The sequence below is a fragment of the Chelonoidis abingdonii genome, chromosome 6, assembly GCF_003597395.2.
Source record: "Chelonoidis abingdonii isolate Lonesome George chromosome 6, CheloAbing_2.0, whole genome shotgun sequence".
Taxonomy (NCBI): domain Eukaryota; kingdom Metazoa; phylum Chordata; order Testudines; family Testudinidae; genus Chelonoidis; species Chelonoidis abingdonii.
In genome coordinates, this window is record NC_133774.1 from 5349982 (window position 1) to 5368203 (window position 18222).

The window sequence follows — 18222 nt, forward strand, 5'->3', positions numbered from 1 at the left end:
TTTCCCCACGGGATGTCCTCACGTGTGATCTTAGCACTGCTGAAATTTTATCCCATAGCTGTCAGAATTTGCATTCCATGCTGGCAAACCTCCAATATATAGTGCCTTGGCACAACAGATGCGAATGTGCTATATTGGAGGCCATTGGAGATTTGATAACCATCCACCTGACATGTACAAGTGCAGGAAGTCCCTGGGATGCTACAGTAATGGTTGGTCAGAGCTGTCTATATATAAAAACTTTGACATGTGCTATGAATATCAGGGTCACTTTGTGATCAAAACTGGGGCAAGGGAAGGTCCAAGATGACTTGTATAGAAGTTCTTGCTGTCTCTTCCTTTGGAGAAAAACTGAGAGTTCAGTATTGTTGATTCTTCAGCCTGATTTCCTAGTACATTTCAAACATCTGTAGTGAATCAATTGCTCAGCCACTGGTCCATATTTACACAACCAGCTAATCAAATTAAGCTTAAGCTGTTGGGCAGCCCATTTTCACATGGAGGCCACTGGAAACTGCTTGTCCTTCAATCCCTTCTTTGGCCAAACCAAAATCAAACCTCCAGGAGACAGCTGGGAGCTAGGGTCAAGTCAAGAAATCTGGAATGTATATAGGTCCCCAAACAAAGCACGTTGTTACAGTCATGCCATCAGATCTGGTCGGCTAAGCAAGGTCAGGCCAGATCAGTATTCGAATCCGAGACCTCAGAGGAACACCTATTGGCCATGGGTAGTGGTGATGATTTCTTCCTTCTGGATCAATGCTAACACAATGCCCCTGCTTGGTATGAGGTGCTATGCTTCTGGAGGTTCATTTTGTTTTAACAAGGTCTTGTCTACACAGGGAAGTTACTCTGGAATAAGGTAGGGTGTGAATTTAAAGCACTATAGCTGTTCTGGAATCATGTGGACATTCTTGGTTCGGAATCAGCGTGTCCACATTGGAAGCTGTTTCGATCAATTTCCCTGCATACTCAAGATCTGAGATGTAAAAAAGAAGTCTTGATCACATGTGACCATTAAAGGTCTCACAGCCCTCTTTTTTCAAAGGGGTGAGGATTTAGTCCTGGTGTCTTGGCCCAGTTCCAGCTCTCCTTCCTGCAGTCATCTCCTGAAGTTTCAGTTCGATATGATATTCTTCACTTGCTGGCCTCAGTTGCAATATATTGCTTTTGTGCATTATTAAAGAAGAGCTGTTGGTCCCACAACATGGCTGCACTTGGTGATGGCTGCAGTAAACCCCTGTGCATAGTTCATGTAACTATTTGTTAAAAGTGCAGTATAAATATTGGCTCCTTATTGCTGCATGAGAAACTCAAACATACTTTTCTAAAGAGTGATGTATTGGTGAGGCAGTACCTGCCACCTACGCATGCTGGCTTCAGGGATTCTCTCTGGGTTCATACTTGGCAAGCTCTGAGCAATAAGCCCCCCTTTTTTTAATACAGAGACTTTTATTAAAAGCATAGTTAGGAGGACAGCTCCCTCAGAAACTCTTATTTTAATGGTACATTTTTTAGAATTAAACTCTGCACTCAAGAACCAGAGGGAGCAAACCTCTTGCAAACAGGTGGACCAGAACTGCACTTGGTAGAGTTCTTTCCACTGGCAGACATCCTCCCTCTCAGCCTTTTTTTTTAATTTCCTTCCTCCAAGAAAAAAAAAAATGGCTTTGTGCAGCCTCAGTTAGCAGCTCTCTCGTTGTGTAGAACTCCCTGCCCCTGCCATGCAGTGCCAGGCAGTTCTGCCCTGGGCTGGGGCCCACCTTTGAAGTCTGAAAGTCAGGAGCTCTTCAAGTAATGCATGAGACTTGATAGGTTCAGGTGGCCACCTATCACTCTGGCTATGTCTACACTACCACAGTAAGTCGACCTGAGCTACGCTACTTACTGCGGTGTCTGCACTACACTGGGTCGGCTGGAGACACTCTCCCGTCAACTTTCCTTACTCTTCTTGTTCGGGGTGGAGTACCGGGATCGACCAGAGAGCAATCTGTGGTCGATTTGGCGAGTCTTCACTAGACCCGCTAAATCAACCCCCGGCACATCAATCGCCGGAGCATTGATCCAGCCGTAGTGTAGACATAGCCTGCGTCTACACTGCAGCTGCTGGAGTAATTTCCAGCTCAAGGAGACACATCCGCTTTGATCACCAAGCTAGCCCACTAAAAATAACAGTGTAGTGGCAGCAGCATGGACTAGCCACCCGTGTATAATCCTGTCCAAGATCCTAGATAACGTACTCAGGCAGCTAACCAAGCCATGCTGCTGCGGCTGCACTGCTATCTTTAGCACCCTACCTCGATCAAAGTTAGTATGTGTATGTCTGCCCCAGCTGGGAATCACACCTCCCACTCCAGTGTAGGAGTGCCCAGTGAGGCAGGGAAAGCGAGAGGCTTTCAGGAGCAGAAAAGGAGCCTGGAATTGTAACTCTTGGCAGCTGGGAAGGAAGTCTGCTTTGGTTCAGTGATAGTGGGCAGAGGGCGTTTGGAAGCGTTCCAGGCCTCTTGTTTGGGTTGAGAGAGAATTGAAAGGGAGTGGCACCTGGGGATGCAGCTGGGACTTTGGTGGGATATTTTTCACTGCTGGGATGTTTGGCAGCTGGGAGTGGAAGACAAATATGTCACGTGTTCAGGAAACATCCTCCCATTCTGCACCATTTGCTGGGGGGAGTCTCAAGTATTTGACTGTTTGTCTCTTTGTCTGCAGCAGATCAACCAAGACTTGAACATCCAGCTGCTAAAGGATGGCTATCGGTTAGATGAGATCCCAGACGATGAGGACCTCGACCTAATCCCCCCTAAATCAGTCAACCCCACCTGCATGTGCTGCCAAGCCACCTCCTCCACCGCCTGCCACATCCAGTAATGAGGACAGCAGGCTGTGATCAGTGCTTTCCACTATAACTGTAAAACTTAACAGCCATTGCTTCCTCCTATGGTAGGACGTGCACCTCTTTGTGTTCATGGAGCCAGGAGAAACCAAACACCATTTTATGATTGGTTGATGAGTTATTTTAAGCTATGGTTAACAGACATGAGCTGCTCCAAGTGCCAGGCTGGAGTCTGGGCAATTGGCTGGTCTGGAAAGCTAATGCAAATGGGTCCAGTGATTCCTGGGTCTGGGCAGGCTCTGGGTATGATTTGTAAAGTGTATGTACTGGATTGAGAAGGATCAGATGTGGCTGCAGTTAATCCTATCAGTCAACTGAGTCTAAGATGTAAGGTCTTTCTAACCCGGGGAAAGGTCATTTTTTAATTCATTCGCTGAAACTGATCAGTTTGTGCCAACCAAAATTGTACCTGAATAGGAACAGATTGGAGTATTCTAGACTATGACAGTGCTGCCGGCAAGAATTAATATACCCTGGAAATCAGTTACACACAAACCGTACATGTAGGTGGAATTTCATTCTGGGTTAATACCAAACTTTACTTGGACTGTCATGTCACAGATCTGATGTAACCTACTGTTATTTCCATTTGAGATTAGCACCAAACAGATAAAATTCTGTCCACAATCCAACCATCCCCTCCTCACTCAGTTTACTCCTAGGAGTAAACATTCCATATCCATGAATTCAGTCCAGTCATTTTTATTGGGTATTGCCTCCAATGTTTAAGGGGAATTTTTGGGGCCCAGCTGCTGGCAAAAATCACAGTCCTTGTCAATTTAGGTAAAAAATATGTATATACCTAGGAAGAAGAATAATGATACAGTCTTACAGTCAAAACTCAAAAAGCAAGCTGAAGAAAGCACATGTTTTTTACAGTACACAGAGGTTCATGTTATCTTGACTTTGAGCCTATTGAAGAGATTTACCAACACTGGATGTCTGTGCATTTAGTGTTGCCATATGTTAGCAGGATCGGCAATTTCCAGCAACAAGAGGATTGAGAAGGTTCCCATCATGAGACACACGAGGGAAACTGCTGTCATCCCAGCTCTGCCCTCTTCTGAGCCAGCCTTAGCTGGTGTTAGGGCAGTGCCAGTAGTGAAGGAGCAGTTGTGTTTGCACAATGCTGTTCGTGTTCAGGAAACATGCTTCTAAGATCAGTAGATTTACTCCATTGCCAATCCAGGTTTGTTTTTAAGGCCAGTGAATTTCCTGAATTATGAACCATATTGGCCTCCTGATATTTCTTTTAAGCTTTTGATGCAAAAGGTGCCCAAGAGTCAAGTGAATGCAGGGCCTGCGCTTATTATGCCATCAGACTAAATTCCTTGACATGAAACATAACAGCATATTCTTCTGCTTCGTCAGGAGGGACAAAAACTACCAACCTTGCTTTCAGTGCTTGCTTCGGGTATTGGTGATGAAAATATTTGAGGAAAACTAAACCATTTTTCCAGTTTAAACTTCTTCTGGGAATTCCTTCATAATGCAACACATATGCTTAAATTTCACCTTCCTGGATTATAAAATCCTTGTGTAAAAGTTAGATGCAGTCAACTGAATCTTTAAAAGGACACTGTCAGCTGCTTCTAATAGCTTGAATCAGTGTTGGCTTTTACTCTGTGTATGGCAAGATGCAGCATACTCTAGTGGTCTGAACACAGGATTAGAGCTCTGGGTTCTAGAGCACCGCTCCACCACTCGCTTGTGTGGCCTTGAGCAAGTCACTCAAACTGTGTTTTCCCCCTCTGTAAAATGGCAGAATACTTACCTACCTCACAGGACATGTGAGGAGAAGTTGCCGTTGTTTATAGCACTTTACATCTATAAGTGCTAACTGCCCTTTGCAAATCCTCCAAGACTTCTGGAAACTGAATATTTCCCTATTCATCTTGCCCTTTTTAATCACTTGGCAACTATTGAGGTGGAAGTTTTCCCAAACGTTTCTAGAGAAGCACAAAGCGTCAGCCATCATGTGCCCGCTTCATCTATGATGCCAGCAGAAATGGTGCTCAGCTTTGGGAATAACTAGGCAGAAGAGGAGCTCCCACGAAACGATATGTGTAGAGACAAGATGGCTTTTGATTCTTGGGAGTAATGAGTGGGGAATGTGGCCAAATCTTTTTTTTAAGTAAAATTTTGTACTAAAATTATTTGACAGTGTCCCTTTAAAGGGCTGTATTAATAGAGGCTTTCAGACTGCTGACTAAAACTTTACAGACTGGAACTACATAGTACAGTATTCATATGACCACCAACATCATCATCATAGTCATCCTGTGGGACAGTTTTCATCACATCAAACACAGCTGCTCAAACTTTGCCCAGCTGGGAGCATTGCCTGTTAGGGGTCTGGTGCCCCAGAGCTCTGCACCTACTTTGTATTTAACTACAATGGCATGGCCTATGCCAGACTACAGGTCCCAGCATGCAAAGCCTCTGTCCTTATACCGAGCGTGTCCTGGTGTGCAGATCAAGATGGAGCACTCCATGCTGGGGTTAATAGTCTTCATAGGCTGCCCCACCATATTAAAGAAGAGACCTCACCTGCTGATGTGATGACTGTTGCCTCAAGTTAGCAGGAACAAATGTTTTTATTTCTTCTGGTTTACATTTTTTTCGGGCTCCTGCCCCAAATGCATTATTTTAATAGCCCACTCCACTCCACCCCCCGCATGCACACACCACCTTTCGGGCTGTGAAATAAGCACATGCTTCCAGTTTAACCCTTTAGGATCTGGGTGAGATTGATGCTCAGTGTTTGGAGAAGATAGGAGGGAGGTGAAGACTATGTTTAAATATTAATGACACTACAAGTACTTTCATGGTCTCTACAAATCATGCTCCATGACGGGCGCTTTCTACAGCTGTAAGGAAATGCCATGCTGAGTTTGTTTCATTCCCCATTCACAGAGGGTTTTGGTTGCACAAACAGCTCGCTTAGCATGATCAGTGCAGATCCATAAAATGGAAACTTTTGGCTTCTCCTCACTCTGTGCTTTGTGTCCATGTATTTCACCAGGTGGATAAACTAGATGGGGTAGAAAGAAAAGCAGTTATCAATGTAGGGTTGGATTCAGGAAATGCATTGGGAAAATGCACATAGCTATTACAGAAAGTTGACCGATAATCCTGCTCCACTATGGCTTGTCATGCAGAATATGAACTTCTTGTTGTTTAAAAAAAAAGAAAAGAACTCTGTTGGGAGGTTGGGGAGGAGTATTAATCTTAAAAATGGCTAGTTAAGCCTGGCTCTCCCTGCATGGCCTCATGTCCCAGCCTTTGGTTCAGTGGATGGCTTCTTTTGCCTCGTGCCAATCAAAGGAGTATGTTAAACTGTACCAACAGTCCCTGGCAGTGTACCTGGAGATTCTGTAGCACTGTTTCCCAGCCCCAGGAGACGAGGGAAGAAAAGGGAGGTTGTCTCTCACTTTCCACTTCAGCTGGAGAACACATTTATAAAATTGCCAGAGTGTTCTCATAGAATCATAGAATATCAGGGTTGGAAGAGGCCTCAGGAGGTCATCTAAATGCATCTAAAATCAAAGCAGGACCAATTCCCAACTAAATCATCCCAGCCAGGGCTTTGTCAAGCCTGACCTTAAAAACCTCTAAGGAAGGAGATTCAACCACCTCTGTAGATAACCCATTCCAGTGCTTCACCACCTCCTAATGCCCTACCCTAGAAGTTTTTCCTAATGCCCAACCCAAACTTCCCCCACTGCAGCTTGAAACCATTACTCCTTGTTCTGTCATCAGGTACCATTGAGAACAGTCTGGATCCATGCTCCTTGGAAACCCCCTTCAGGTAGTTGAAGGCTGCTATCAAATCCCCTCTCATTCTTCTCTTCTGCAGACTAAACAATCCCAGTTCCCTCAGCCTCTCCTCAAAAGTCATGTGCTCCAGCCCCTAATCATTTTTGTTGCCCTCCGCTGGACTCTCTCCAGTTTTTCCACATCCTTGTAGTATGGGGCCCAAAACTGGACACAGTACTCCAGTTGAGGCTTCACCAATGTCAAATAGAGGGAAATGATCACATCCCTCAATCTGCTGGCAATGCCGCATGTCAGCAGACTGCTTGAAGCAGAGCACTTGATATCCCAATACATCCCTTATTTCAAGGTGACTGTAGTCACACTAAGCCACGTGGCATTCTCAAGAAGAGTCTTACTTTGTCAAAAGTTCAATCTTCCAACCGCAGACCCTCAAGGGCCACATTAAAACTCCACACAGGGCGAAGGCCTGTGTCACCATTAGCTGAAATTATCGTGCAGACACTGTTTGCCTGACAATTTGGAAAATGTTCTTATATTGACTCTTGGGCCCCACAAATTTATGTCCACTTGATGCGTCTAAAATCAAAGCCCTTCTGCTTGATGCATATTAGGGTTCTTAATTTTAGTCATCATAAAATGATGGAATTTTATCACATCCCTTCCTGTCTGTCTGGTGTTATCTTTCATATTGACTCTAGTATGTGAGGCCTCAGCGTACAGTTTTGGCTCGCCATCTGGGATGAAGACTGCCCCATTTCCAAAGATTAACACTATAAATAGTTCATTCCCCTGCACATCCACTAATGTTATATACGCCATCATGTGCCAGCAATGCCCCTCTGCTATGTACATCGGCCAAACTGGACAGTCCCTACGTAAAAGGATAAATGGACACAAGTCAGATATTCGAAATGGCAATATGCAAAAACCTGTCCAAAATATACAAAAACCTGTAGGAGAACACTTCAGCCTCCCTGGCCACACAATAGCAGATGTAAAGGTAGCCATCTTACAGCAAAAAAAACTTCAGGACCAGACTTCAAAGAGAAACTGCTGAACTTCAGTTCATCTGCAAATTTGACACCATCAGGTCAGGATTAAACAAAGACTGTGAATTGCTAGCCAACTACAAAAGCAGTTTCTCCTCCCTTGGTGTTCACATTTCAACTGCAAGAAGAGGGCCTCACCCTCCTTGATTGAACTAATCTCGTTATCTCCAGCCTGATTCTTGCCTGCATATTTATACCTGCCTCTGAAAATTTCCACTACATGCATCTGACGAAGTAGGTATTCACCCACGAAAGCTCATGCTCCAGTACATCTGTTAGTCTTTAAGGTGCCACAGGACTCTGTTTCTTTTTACCATTAATAGGGAATCTCTATATTTTTGCCACACTGGAATGGGTGAGAGGCAGTCCGCAAGCGGTGGAAAAAAAAAAAGAAGCCGCGATAGGTGGCAGCTCCACTGCACCGCTTTCTTCTTCGGCGGCAATTCGGCGGCAGGTCCTTCCCTCCGAGAGGGACCAAGGGACCCGCCACTGAAGAGCCGGACGTGCCACCCCTTCCCCTGGGCCGCCCCAAGCACCTGCTTGCTGCGCTGGTGCCTGGAGCCAGCCCTGCTCACAAGCTTCTCAACCACTGCACTAACTTAGCAATGCACACTGGATAATGGAGCAGAGGGGGCTTCCTGGTCCACTAGTCAGTAGCCCTGCTTTAGTCCTCCTGGTGCCCTTTTTCCATGTTGCCAGGTACATGTACGGAAATCTTTTGAAGGAAGGAAGCTTGATGTCATCTAACTAGGCCCCTGGCCTTAGGCTTGTCTGATGAGATGTTTTCCCAGCTATGAAGCCAATCCTCAAGAAGGGAGAGCCTGCTGAGTCCTTCTCTGACATATGTTGCTTACCACATTACTTACCTGGATTGAATTTTAGATGTTGTATCCTTCAGCTAGGCTCTTCTCTGTAATCTTTTCCTCTGCCCTTCCTGCCAGCGTATTTATTCTATCAGACCATGTGCCTTTGGGTGTCTTGTCTGTGCCTGCCTAGAATCTGAATAAATAGCTGGGGTGGAGCAGGGGTAGCAGTGAAGCAGTGTCCCCACTGACTGGACTTGCCAGAACAGGCCTGGGCTAGTCAGGCTTACTCACACGCAAGGTAGGCCATACCACTTCTCTTCAGCTTCGGTATCTGCCCTCCAACTCCCCTATCCCAGAGGGGGTGTTGGCTTCTCTTCGGCTGCATCCTAGCTTGCATCTTCATAGCTCAGTTGCTCCCCAGAACCTTTGCGTTGTGGTGGTTGTGGCACCTGTTCTTAGGCCTCATTGCAGCCAGTGCAAGGGAGTCTGGGAGGTTTGATAAATAAGCTGCCTGCGGTACATGACGGAGCAGAAACGAGGAAAAGGCTTTTGAAAGAGGACAGGACCCAGATGAACGCCAGGTGGGAGGAGAAAAGGAGGCAGTGATGGGGGGTGCTGCCAAGTGCCTTCTTAGCTTAGGGCAGGTCCTGGTTGTCCAACCTAATCTGCTTCAGTAAGATGCTGTTACAAGCAGGATGCAAATCTTGTTTGCTGCGCTCCCACCGGAAACCAACCCGAAAGCCAACAGGGGATGAAAGATGCTAACTGCAGAAAATCCACTAATAATCTCAATCAGCAGAATGGTGTCCTGGTTAAAGCACATGCCTGGCCTGTGCTACACACTTGCTGTGACCTTGCCTCTGTCCAGGGCTATAATTCTGGCTCACAAGGGTGGTGAAGCTGCATTTATCATTGACAGATGCTTTGGGATCCTTTGACGAAAGGTGCTAGAGGTGACAGGTGAATAAAATGAAAAAAACTACATTTAAAACTGTCAGATTTCTTTTAAAAATCCAAATCCACAAAGAGCAGCGGTGCAGCTCCCCCTCCCTTGATGTAGCAGCGTCTGATGCTGCAACATGCCAGAAGGCCTCAGGGTGGAGGCTAATGCAGATAAAACCACACTGGGGAGAGCCGGTTGGCAGGGGTGCCTTTCCTAGATACGCAGCAGCTGGCACTCATGCAGCTGGCTGCCCAGGCCTTGGCTACTGCTGCTCCAGCTGCGTGGAGTGTCTGAGCGTGTCTGAGAACCCAGCCGCGCTGTCTATCATCAGTAGGATGAAGGCACTGAAGAGGGCAGGTGGATATACAGGCATGGGAGAGAGCAAGTTGCATTAATTGACTAAGTGGTGGAAATGAGCAGCTTGGCAGTGGATCTGATGTGTGAGGGAGTTTCCATGGGATGCTTCCTGTGCAGTGTTTTCTGTGCACGTAACAATTTAAGGTATAAATTAAAACTTTCCTCTCTCTCTCTTGGCTTTCAGGCTGTCTCTCTCTCTGGGCCCTCCCTTCAACTTCCATTCTTCCTCCAAGCCCGCACTGAATATGGCTGCTACTACGTAGAATTCAATTTGCCTTGTCATCTGAGCATTGCTTGACTCAGCACACATGGGCCATCGCCGTATGCCCAGCATTTGAATCAAAGTTAACTCATCCTTGCTCCACCCCTGACTTCCCTTCAGAGCTGACACCAGGATTCACGAGTGCTCTTTTCTTTCTCCTGGTCTTGGCCCCTGTATAAATAGAACGGTGTATGGAGATGCCCAGGCAATAGTTTAGATTGTTGTGACATAGGAGCCTAGTGAAGGGTAGGTTTCAGAGTAGCAGCCGTGTTAGTCTGTATCCGCAAAAAGAACAGGAGAACTTGTGGCACCTTAGAGACTAACAAATGTATTTGAGCATAAGCTTTCTTGGGCTACAGCCCACTTCATCGGACGCATAGAATGGAGGGTAGTACCTGTAAAGTCTGCTGTGGTGCGGCTGTGCTGTCGTGCATTACAAGCTGTCGCAGTGCTGAGTTCACAACTCTTATCAAAGTCAGTCAGTTGCTGGTGCTCAGGATTGGTCCCTTTCTGCCTGTATGGAGAGTGTAGTGGCACTGGCAGATAGTGACTGTGCTGCTCAGCTTTGCTGAAAGCACGGCCTCTTTCTCACTTTCACTCCACGGTTCCCTGTCTCTGAGGGTTTGCTTCAGATTTTGAACTGCATCTCATCAGACAAGCCAGCCTCTGTTACCAGAACTGTGAATGTGAGCATGGCAGGGCAGCGTTCATACCCAGACAAATCCAGACCCAGAAAGGCCGATAACAGCCTAAAAGTGCTATGAACTGGAACAGTCTACAACAAACTAACACATAAGCATCTCAGACAGACAGGATATAGGCATCTGTTCTTTTCTGTGAGGCTCAGTGTTTGCAGCTGGTAGAAGCTGGCACCTGAGGCTCAGGCATTAAGCCCATTCCTTTGTGTTGTACAGGATAAGTTCCAGCGATAAAGGCAGTTTCCAAAAACTTTGAAACCACATCTCTGTGAGGAGTTGTGTCGCCACCTGCCCTGCGATGCTGGGTGCCTTCAAAGATGTGCTGCTGTGTTTGACAGCTCTGATCCCAACAGTCAGCCTACAAGCATGCAGGTCATAACCTGGCTTCCCGTGCCCAGTTCCATTTCACAGAGTGACCCCAACACCCTCCAGTCCCAAATTTTTACCCAAATCATCTACCCTGTAGTATCCACTACACCAGTATGACAATCTGCTGGGGTCTCCAGAATTATGAGTTACTGTTTTACCCCTCTTAGCCTCCACAAGTGTGAGTCTGCCTATTGCTAAGCTGTGTAGCAACTCCTGACACCCCAGCTTGTCTGCCCTGCCAGCAAACTCTTCAGGACTCTGCCAGTCCAAACCTGGCCTTGCAGGTAACAACAGTGAACCCCGGCTCCCAAGTTCCCCAGAGACGTTCCTCTACAGTGTCCAGCCCTCTCGCTGGAGACACAGATGTTATGGTTCATTGCTCCTTTAACGAGCAGCCCATCGATTTGACTGGGGTTTCACAAATACTCTCCTTTCAATCACAGCACTGAATTGGATTTATAGTAGAAGTAAAACACGTTTATTAAACAAAAAGTCAGGGGGTTAAGTGTTACAAGCAAACAAAAGCAAAAATATGCTTCTGAGACTAAAATTTGACTTCAGCAAGTTACAGCCTTTCCCTAAGCAGGTTTCTCGGGGACTTCAGCTGCTTTGGTTGAAGGATCCAACATTCTGTGATGGCTTCCGGGATGGCTTCCTGTTTCTGCTGCTTTCTCCCAGAATTCATTGACCCTGTTGCAAGAGCTGGGAAGGATCCATGCTGGTCTTCCCTTCCAGTTGACTTCCCATCCCCCTGCTGATTCGAATGTAAATAAGGCTTACATTGTTTCAATTCTATAATACTTAATTTGCATTGGAGACAGGCAGAAACCTTCTCTCCTGTCTGGGAGAAAACCTGTTTCTCCCTGTGTTTTGTCCCATACTTTAAAGGATAATGGCAATGAATATCCATAATTCCTCATGTAGCGCTAATGAATACATTTCACACTGATATTCAGCACCAGTGTATCACAGGCTTTCCTAAAAGACTTTGCTTGCTACACTTTTACAATACAATGATATTATACCCGATCAGTTCCTTCGATTACTTATTGTTTGAGGTTCACACACCCTGCCTTTATAGCCCCAGTAGATCTTTGAAATGTGTTCTTTGAAAAGTCAGCCCAGCCCAAGCTTCTCTCTCCTGCCGTGATGCAGATGCCAGGCTGTCATTCCACAGTTCATTCATCCTGCTTCAAGAGGCAGGAAGGCTTCCTGGAGGGTGCTGTCTCAACCCCATGTTGAGATTGGTAACTGTCATCTTGTCGCACTTGCTTTCCTGAGGGCTTTATTTACCTTGTCTGTAAATGTCCTTTTCCTTGTCTTTGGTCACACCTTGCCTAAATTACATTGGAGACACATTCAAGCAAGTGGAACCACATTCTTTTGTCTGGAACAGGCATGCAAACACTGCAGGCCAAATCCATGTTCAGAACGCTTTTGCAGCACAGTGTCTGTAAAGTCCTTTGTGGATTTACTGGGCATACACCACGCAGTGATTTTCAGGACCAGCGTGTTACCAGATTGTATACTTAGATGTCACCTTTTAGATACAGATTATGACAACAATGTATTAGATGTGGTGAGTTTGTCAGGCCTGACACACAGCTGACACAGAGTATTGAACCACCCTTGGGCCTGGGTGTCAGCGTCTCTCCTCTGCATCCATATCTGTGGTATCTTGGAGTCTGTGACATCCATCGGACAGCAGCACCCAAACTGTGTCCAACTGAGAACGTCGCTGGCTGCTTGCTGGGAGGCCAAAAGCCTGCCCGCTGATTGGGATTAAATGAAGGACATTGCAATGGCCTGTGCAGACTGCAGGGACCCAGCATGAGTCAAACTAAAGAGTAGCACATTGGGCTGGAATGTTCCACTTGGGGACTTCTGGGATTTCCCAGGAGCCGCACTTTTGCATGAAAGGGAAGATAGTCATGGGACACAGTGTAGAACACTGCGACTTTGGGACTGCAGGCTGCTCCGTTTGGCCACCTTCCCATCAACGTGTGTTGCAGCCTTCCCCTGGCAGTTGCTCCCAGGATCTTCCAAATCCAGTGCGATTTGCCAGTGGGAGATAATGACGGTCTGATTCCATATTTTCCTCTAGTGACGTGCCTTAGTGAAACATGGGTTTGCATCTGGAACAAGAGTATCTTGCTGATTGTCCCTTGTCTGTGACGCAGCTATTTCCATAGTAACAAATTATGATCTAAGCAGTGGAATTACATCAAGCGAGGAGAAGGTATAATACAGCTTTCATTGCAATGCGGCTGTCTCAGACATGTCACTGGAAACCACCACAACAGGCACCAAAAAAACAAAAGCACCCAGGAGATGCGGCAGTGAGATAAGTCCCATTCCCTATAGGGATGTTTGTTCCCAGAGTTGCATTTTTTCCCCTGGTTACTCACTTGATTCTGCTCTTTCTTGGTATTGCGTTGTTCTGATGCCCAGACTATATTTAACAAGAATTCCTGCTCTCTATCCAGTTACCTCAGTCCCCCTACTCCTTCCAAAAGGGTAAAGGATTCAATTTTTAGCAGTTACTTTTCCAGCTGATGTGCATGTGGGCTTTTAGCATCCCCCACCTCCCAGCTATCTCTGCTCAACCCATTGCAAATTACTTATATTTGAAAAGCTCACACAGATAATGGCCCAGGTGCATTGACATCTAATACCTTGGGGGTGTAGCCAGTCCTGGCAGTTGGCTATACCAAGGCTAATCAAAGTGGGCATTTGGCCAGAGACAGAGCCTACAAACTAATTGATGGCAGAGTGGCAGGAACCAGTTTTGATTTCTGTCCAACAAACTCAGTTCCCTTGGAATGTCTCCTGTGTAATGTGTTCTGACGGTTACAATGGCTAACTGAAAATCAGTGTCTCTCGTCCATGGAGTAGGCCAGAGTCACCATTGGCTTTATAGAAGCAGAGGATCCAAATGAAATACAATGCAAAAAAGGGCTTGAGTTTCAGGCTGGTGGTTCTTTCATGTCTGACTTCTCCATGTATAAAAGAAGCACAGCATTAAAACAGACCCTGCTCACCTCTCCCATGAAAGGCCCTGCAGCCAGTTGGCTCAGCATTCAGAGTTCGTGTTCTGCATTAGATGGATCCAACCTTCAAAGTTATGACCCAGATCCAGACTTCTCAGAGTTCAGGGAGATTTGGTGTGGGCTCATGTCTATTTTCTTGTAATAACGAATTTCTCTCTATGAAGGCGGTGGGAAAAATGGACGTTGGATTACAAGCTGTTGTCATCCTTTCTTCATGCTAACGTTTTTCCTCTGCAGGGGAGATGTTTCCTACTCATTTTCCCCTTTCCTTTCAGCCCCAAAGGCTGAGTCATGAGAACACCCTTTGGGCAGAAGAGACGTACATCTCTCCCTGCCAAGCTGTTCATGGAGTAAATCCGAGATGTCACTAGAGTGATACAAGGAGCTTCCTCCCTGGGCACTGTGTCCTATCCAGCTTCCCCAGGTGGCCCAGGCCTTGCTGGCTCATGAGCAAAGTCCCAAATGCAGATTCCAAACAGGACTTAGCTAACATGTGCAGAGGCTTTAAGAATCAAACTAAGCAACTAATATTGGCAGCTGGCTTCTATCTGACATCAAGGCCTTACATTGCTCCAGTCACAGATGAGGTTACTTTTCTGCGGCGTAGCAGCCGCAGCTCTGAAATGCTGATTTTAATTGAGACCTTAAATTAAATACACAAAAAGCCTCTCAACTTTTAGGATGTTGCTGTGCAAATGAGGAGTGTTGCTTTCTCTTAAGCAATACTAGAGACAGATCTGAACCACAGCATAGGATCCAAGCCCTTTAGACTCAGGGACGTTTGACCGCATATCTGAACTCCAGGAGTCAGACTGACCTCTCACTATAGTATGGGTGGTATTCACATGGCTTCGTAGGTCCCATGATGGAGATGCATAGTGAATGGTCAACCAATTAGCCACTTGCTATGCTATGTCATATCCCATCTTGATGTGCCCTGCAAGGAAAGCAGGCTTCCTGGTAAGGTTGTTGTTTTGTAGTTAAAAGGCTCTCAAGAAAACTCTTACGTGTCTATAAAGGAGAAGAAGTAGAAAGTTTTTTTGCACATTTTTAACGAGTTTTACTCCTTCTGCAGGGGTTACTGAGCCTTTTAAAGAAGGAAACGAACCGCCATTTTAATAGCATTCTAAAGGATTCTGAAAGCAGAAGTCATCTTGCATGCAACATCGTTCTGTGGGGTAACATGCTACTTGCAAATCTCATTGTACATACTGTAGATGAGTCACCTTGTGCTCTGTGCAGGGGTGGGTGCAGGAGATACGATGCTGACCATCATGTCAAACAGCTACAGCTTCCCAAAACCAGAGACTCAGACAAGGATGGGGGTGGGAGGGGAGAAAGCAGCAGCAGCAGCAACTGTAAAAGTATAACTAGTTGTAACAGGTAAACTTTGGTATCCGTGTCCAGTGGTTAGCTCTAGATTTGCAAGCCTTGTTATGTCGCACACACCCTCCATTCACACCTGTCATCATTTTCTTCATAAGAACTAGTGATGAATGATGTAGATTGTTTTCTGAATGACTCTCAGACCAGTTCTGCCCCCTTTCCCACCCAAATCCAAGATGGCAAAGATAGTTGAGCAACAAAAAATTGTTGACCGTCACTAGTTTTAGTTTATTCGTTGGGTTTTTTCTCCCCTCTATTTTTAAGCTTCTTTATCTGAACACACACGTGTATATAGGTGATCATACTCTTCAAATACTTTAAAGGGGTTGCGTAGAAGTCGCTTGCCATCTTCCAAAAGGCCCACCGGCACCTTGCAGCCATGCACCTAACTAGAAATGTATTTGGTCGATATAGGTGAGATCTGGCATTGCCCTTCTTGCGTACACTACAGTTGACGAGGATCCACCCATAGAAGCTGGCAGAAAGTGGCTACTGTGCCTTTTTATTTTGGGGAGGTAGAGGGGAATTTTTTTGCACTAAGATTATTTGTTAACCTCAAAATGGTCAACTTGCAGGATTTATTAACGCCCAGGATTAATCTGATGTGGCGGAGTCCTACCCAGGCAGGTGTGTGGCCTTTGCATTCATCAAAATGGCAAATACCCTGGCTGTATCTGTATAATGGGTCACAGAGGACAGTGGGTTGTAGTGATTTTTTTTTTCCGTCTGTGAAATTAAACAGGCCTCTACTTTCAGCTGTGTTGTATTGATCTCCATTGTTTATGAGGATAGAAGCACAGGAGAGCTCAACTCTTTACTGTGTCTAGACCCATCCTGAAGGTAAACCTTGTGTTCTGCATTAAAAACCATGTCAAAGCATTGCCAAGATATCAGTTTGAAGTCTGAGACAGCAGAAGATGTTAGTGGGTCATTGGAATTGAGTTCTTTTTTGGATCAGTTACATGGAATTTCCTTCTCGTGGAGAGAACTCCTGACCTCTCCATTGGTCTCAGACCAAGAGATGAATTTCCATCCCAGTCTGGCTCTCGGGTGTAGTGAAATGTAGCTGAAACTGTCAAATATAAAATGGCATTAAGTATAGAGTTCAGCCTAACCAATCATTTAATTAGGAAGAAGAGATGATTTTCATAGCTTGGCCTTGTTCCACATTAAGAAACTGCTAGTCATTTGGCACAGCCAGGCATATTAATGCCATGCTTCACTTGTCAATTTGGTTTCTTTCTAGTTTTGGTTTATTTCCATTCTGGACGTGTCAGCCCGTATCTTCTAAAGAATGGGTTTTAATTTTCCTTTCCTGTTCATAACCTGTAGCACACTGGTGTATTTCCACTCCCGTCTGTGTAGAGTATTGCCTTAAACAGATCCGTTGTGTTGTGGTTTGTTTTGTTTTTTTATGGTCAGTTTTATGCATTAATTTATTTTCAAATGTGTTTTTTGGAAAACATGAAACGTGTATAATATTTTTTTAACATTTCCATTGCAGTATTTATCATTGTTACTGGTTGTGTGTAGTGTAACAGAATTAACGATATTAAAAAGCATACATATGAAACCTGCGTCCTTCATTGGAAATAACCGTGCTGGCTGTTGGAAGAGGTGAGAGGATAGCAACCGTGGTAATGACATATACGTTTCTTTAAAACACCACTAGATTACCTGTATCTAAACATATCTGTTGTGCCATTACCACTAGCAGTGACTAGAGCCTGATTTTGGTGGTGCTGATAGCCCAGAACTCATATTGAAGACTTGGACCTCTAAGGGTATGTCTACACTACTCGCCGGATCGGCGGGCAGTGGTCAATCCAGCGGGGATTGATTTATTGTATCTAGTCTAGATGCGATAAATCGACCCCCAAGTGCTCTCCCATTGACTCCTGTACTCCAGCGCCGCAAGAGTCACAGGCAGAGTCAACAGGGGAGTGGCAGCACTCCACTGCCCGCGGTGAGGACACCACAGTAAGTCGATCTGAGTATGTCGAGATCAGCTACGTTATTCACTACTACGTAGCTGAAGTTGCATAACTTAGATCGATCTCCCCCCTCCCCACCCCATCCCAGTGTAGATCAAGGCTAAAGAAAACTCAGACCATAAAAGCTGTAGTTAGAGCATTCTCCAGAATCCTCTGTCCTTGGAGCTACTGATGGGATTGAAGGGAGAAGTGAACAATGGGATTAGGTATCTAACCATGGAGATGCCCACTCACAAATTCAGCTGATCTCCAGACTCTGGCTCAAGAAGGAATTTTCTCCAGGGATATATTGGCAGGGACTGCAGAATTTTCACTTTATTCCAAAGCACTGAGTGAGAATCCACCATTGGTATCCAGTGGTTCTGTCTCATGTAATCAGTTTCCTCTGTGGCTGAGGGCTTTGAGGCTGTTCAGTGCTTCTCTTCACAGGCTGTCTCTCTGGAGAAGAAAATCCACCCTGTCGTTTTCTTTTCCACACAGACACAATTTTTTCTTTGTGGCATTTATTACAAAGTTTGGCCCAGCAGAGGTAGTTACTGTTCATCTATCTCATGGGCAGGATAAATTTGCTGAGGCAGCAACCATCACCTGCCACATTTCAAGCAAAATACACTGTCTCTCCCTAGAAAGGAGAGGTG

At 45.6% G+C, this 18222-nt stretch overlaps 1 protein-coding gene across 1 annotated transcript in view; it reads left to right on the forward strand.

The window, feature by feature from the left end:
- Positions 1-17163, forward strand: part of FAM219A (family with sequence similarity 219 member A) — a 71708-nt gene extending 54545 nt beyond the window's left edge. The window contains 1 exon segment of the mRNA XM_032780169.2: positions 2707-17163. Coding sequence (XP_032636060.1) covers positions 2707-2865 — 159 coding nt within the window. The 3' untranslated portion in view covers positions 2866-17163.
- Positions 17164-18222: the final 1059 nt, after the last annotated feature.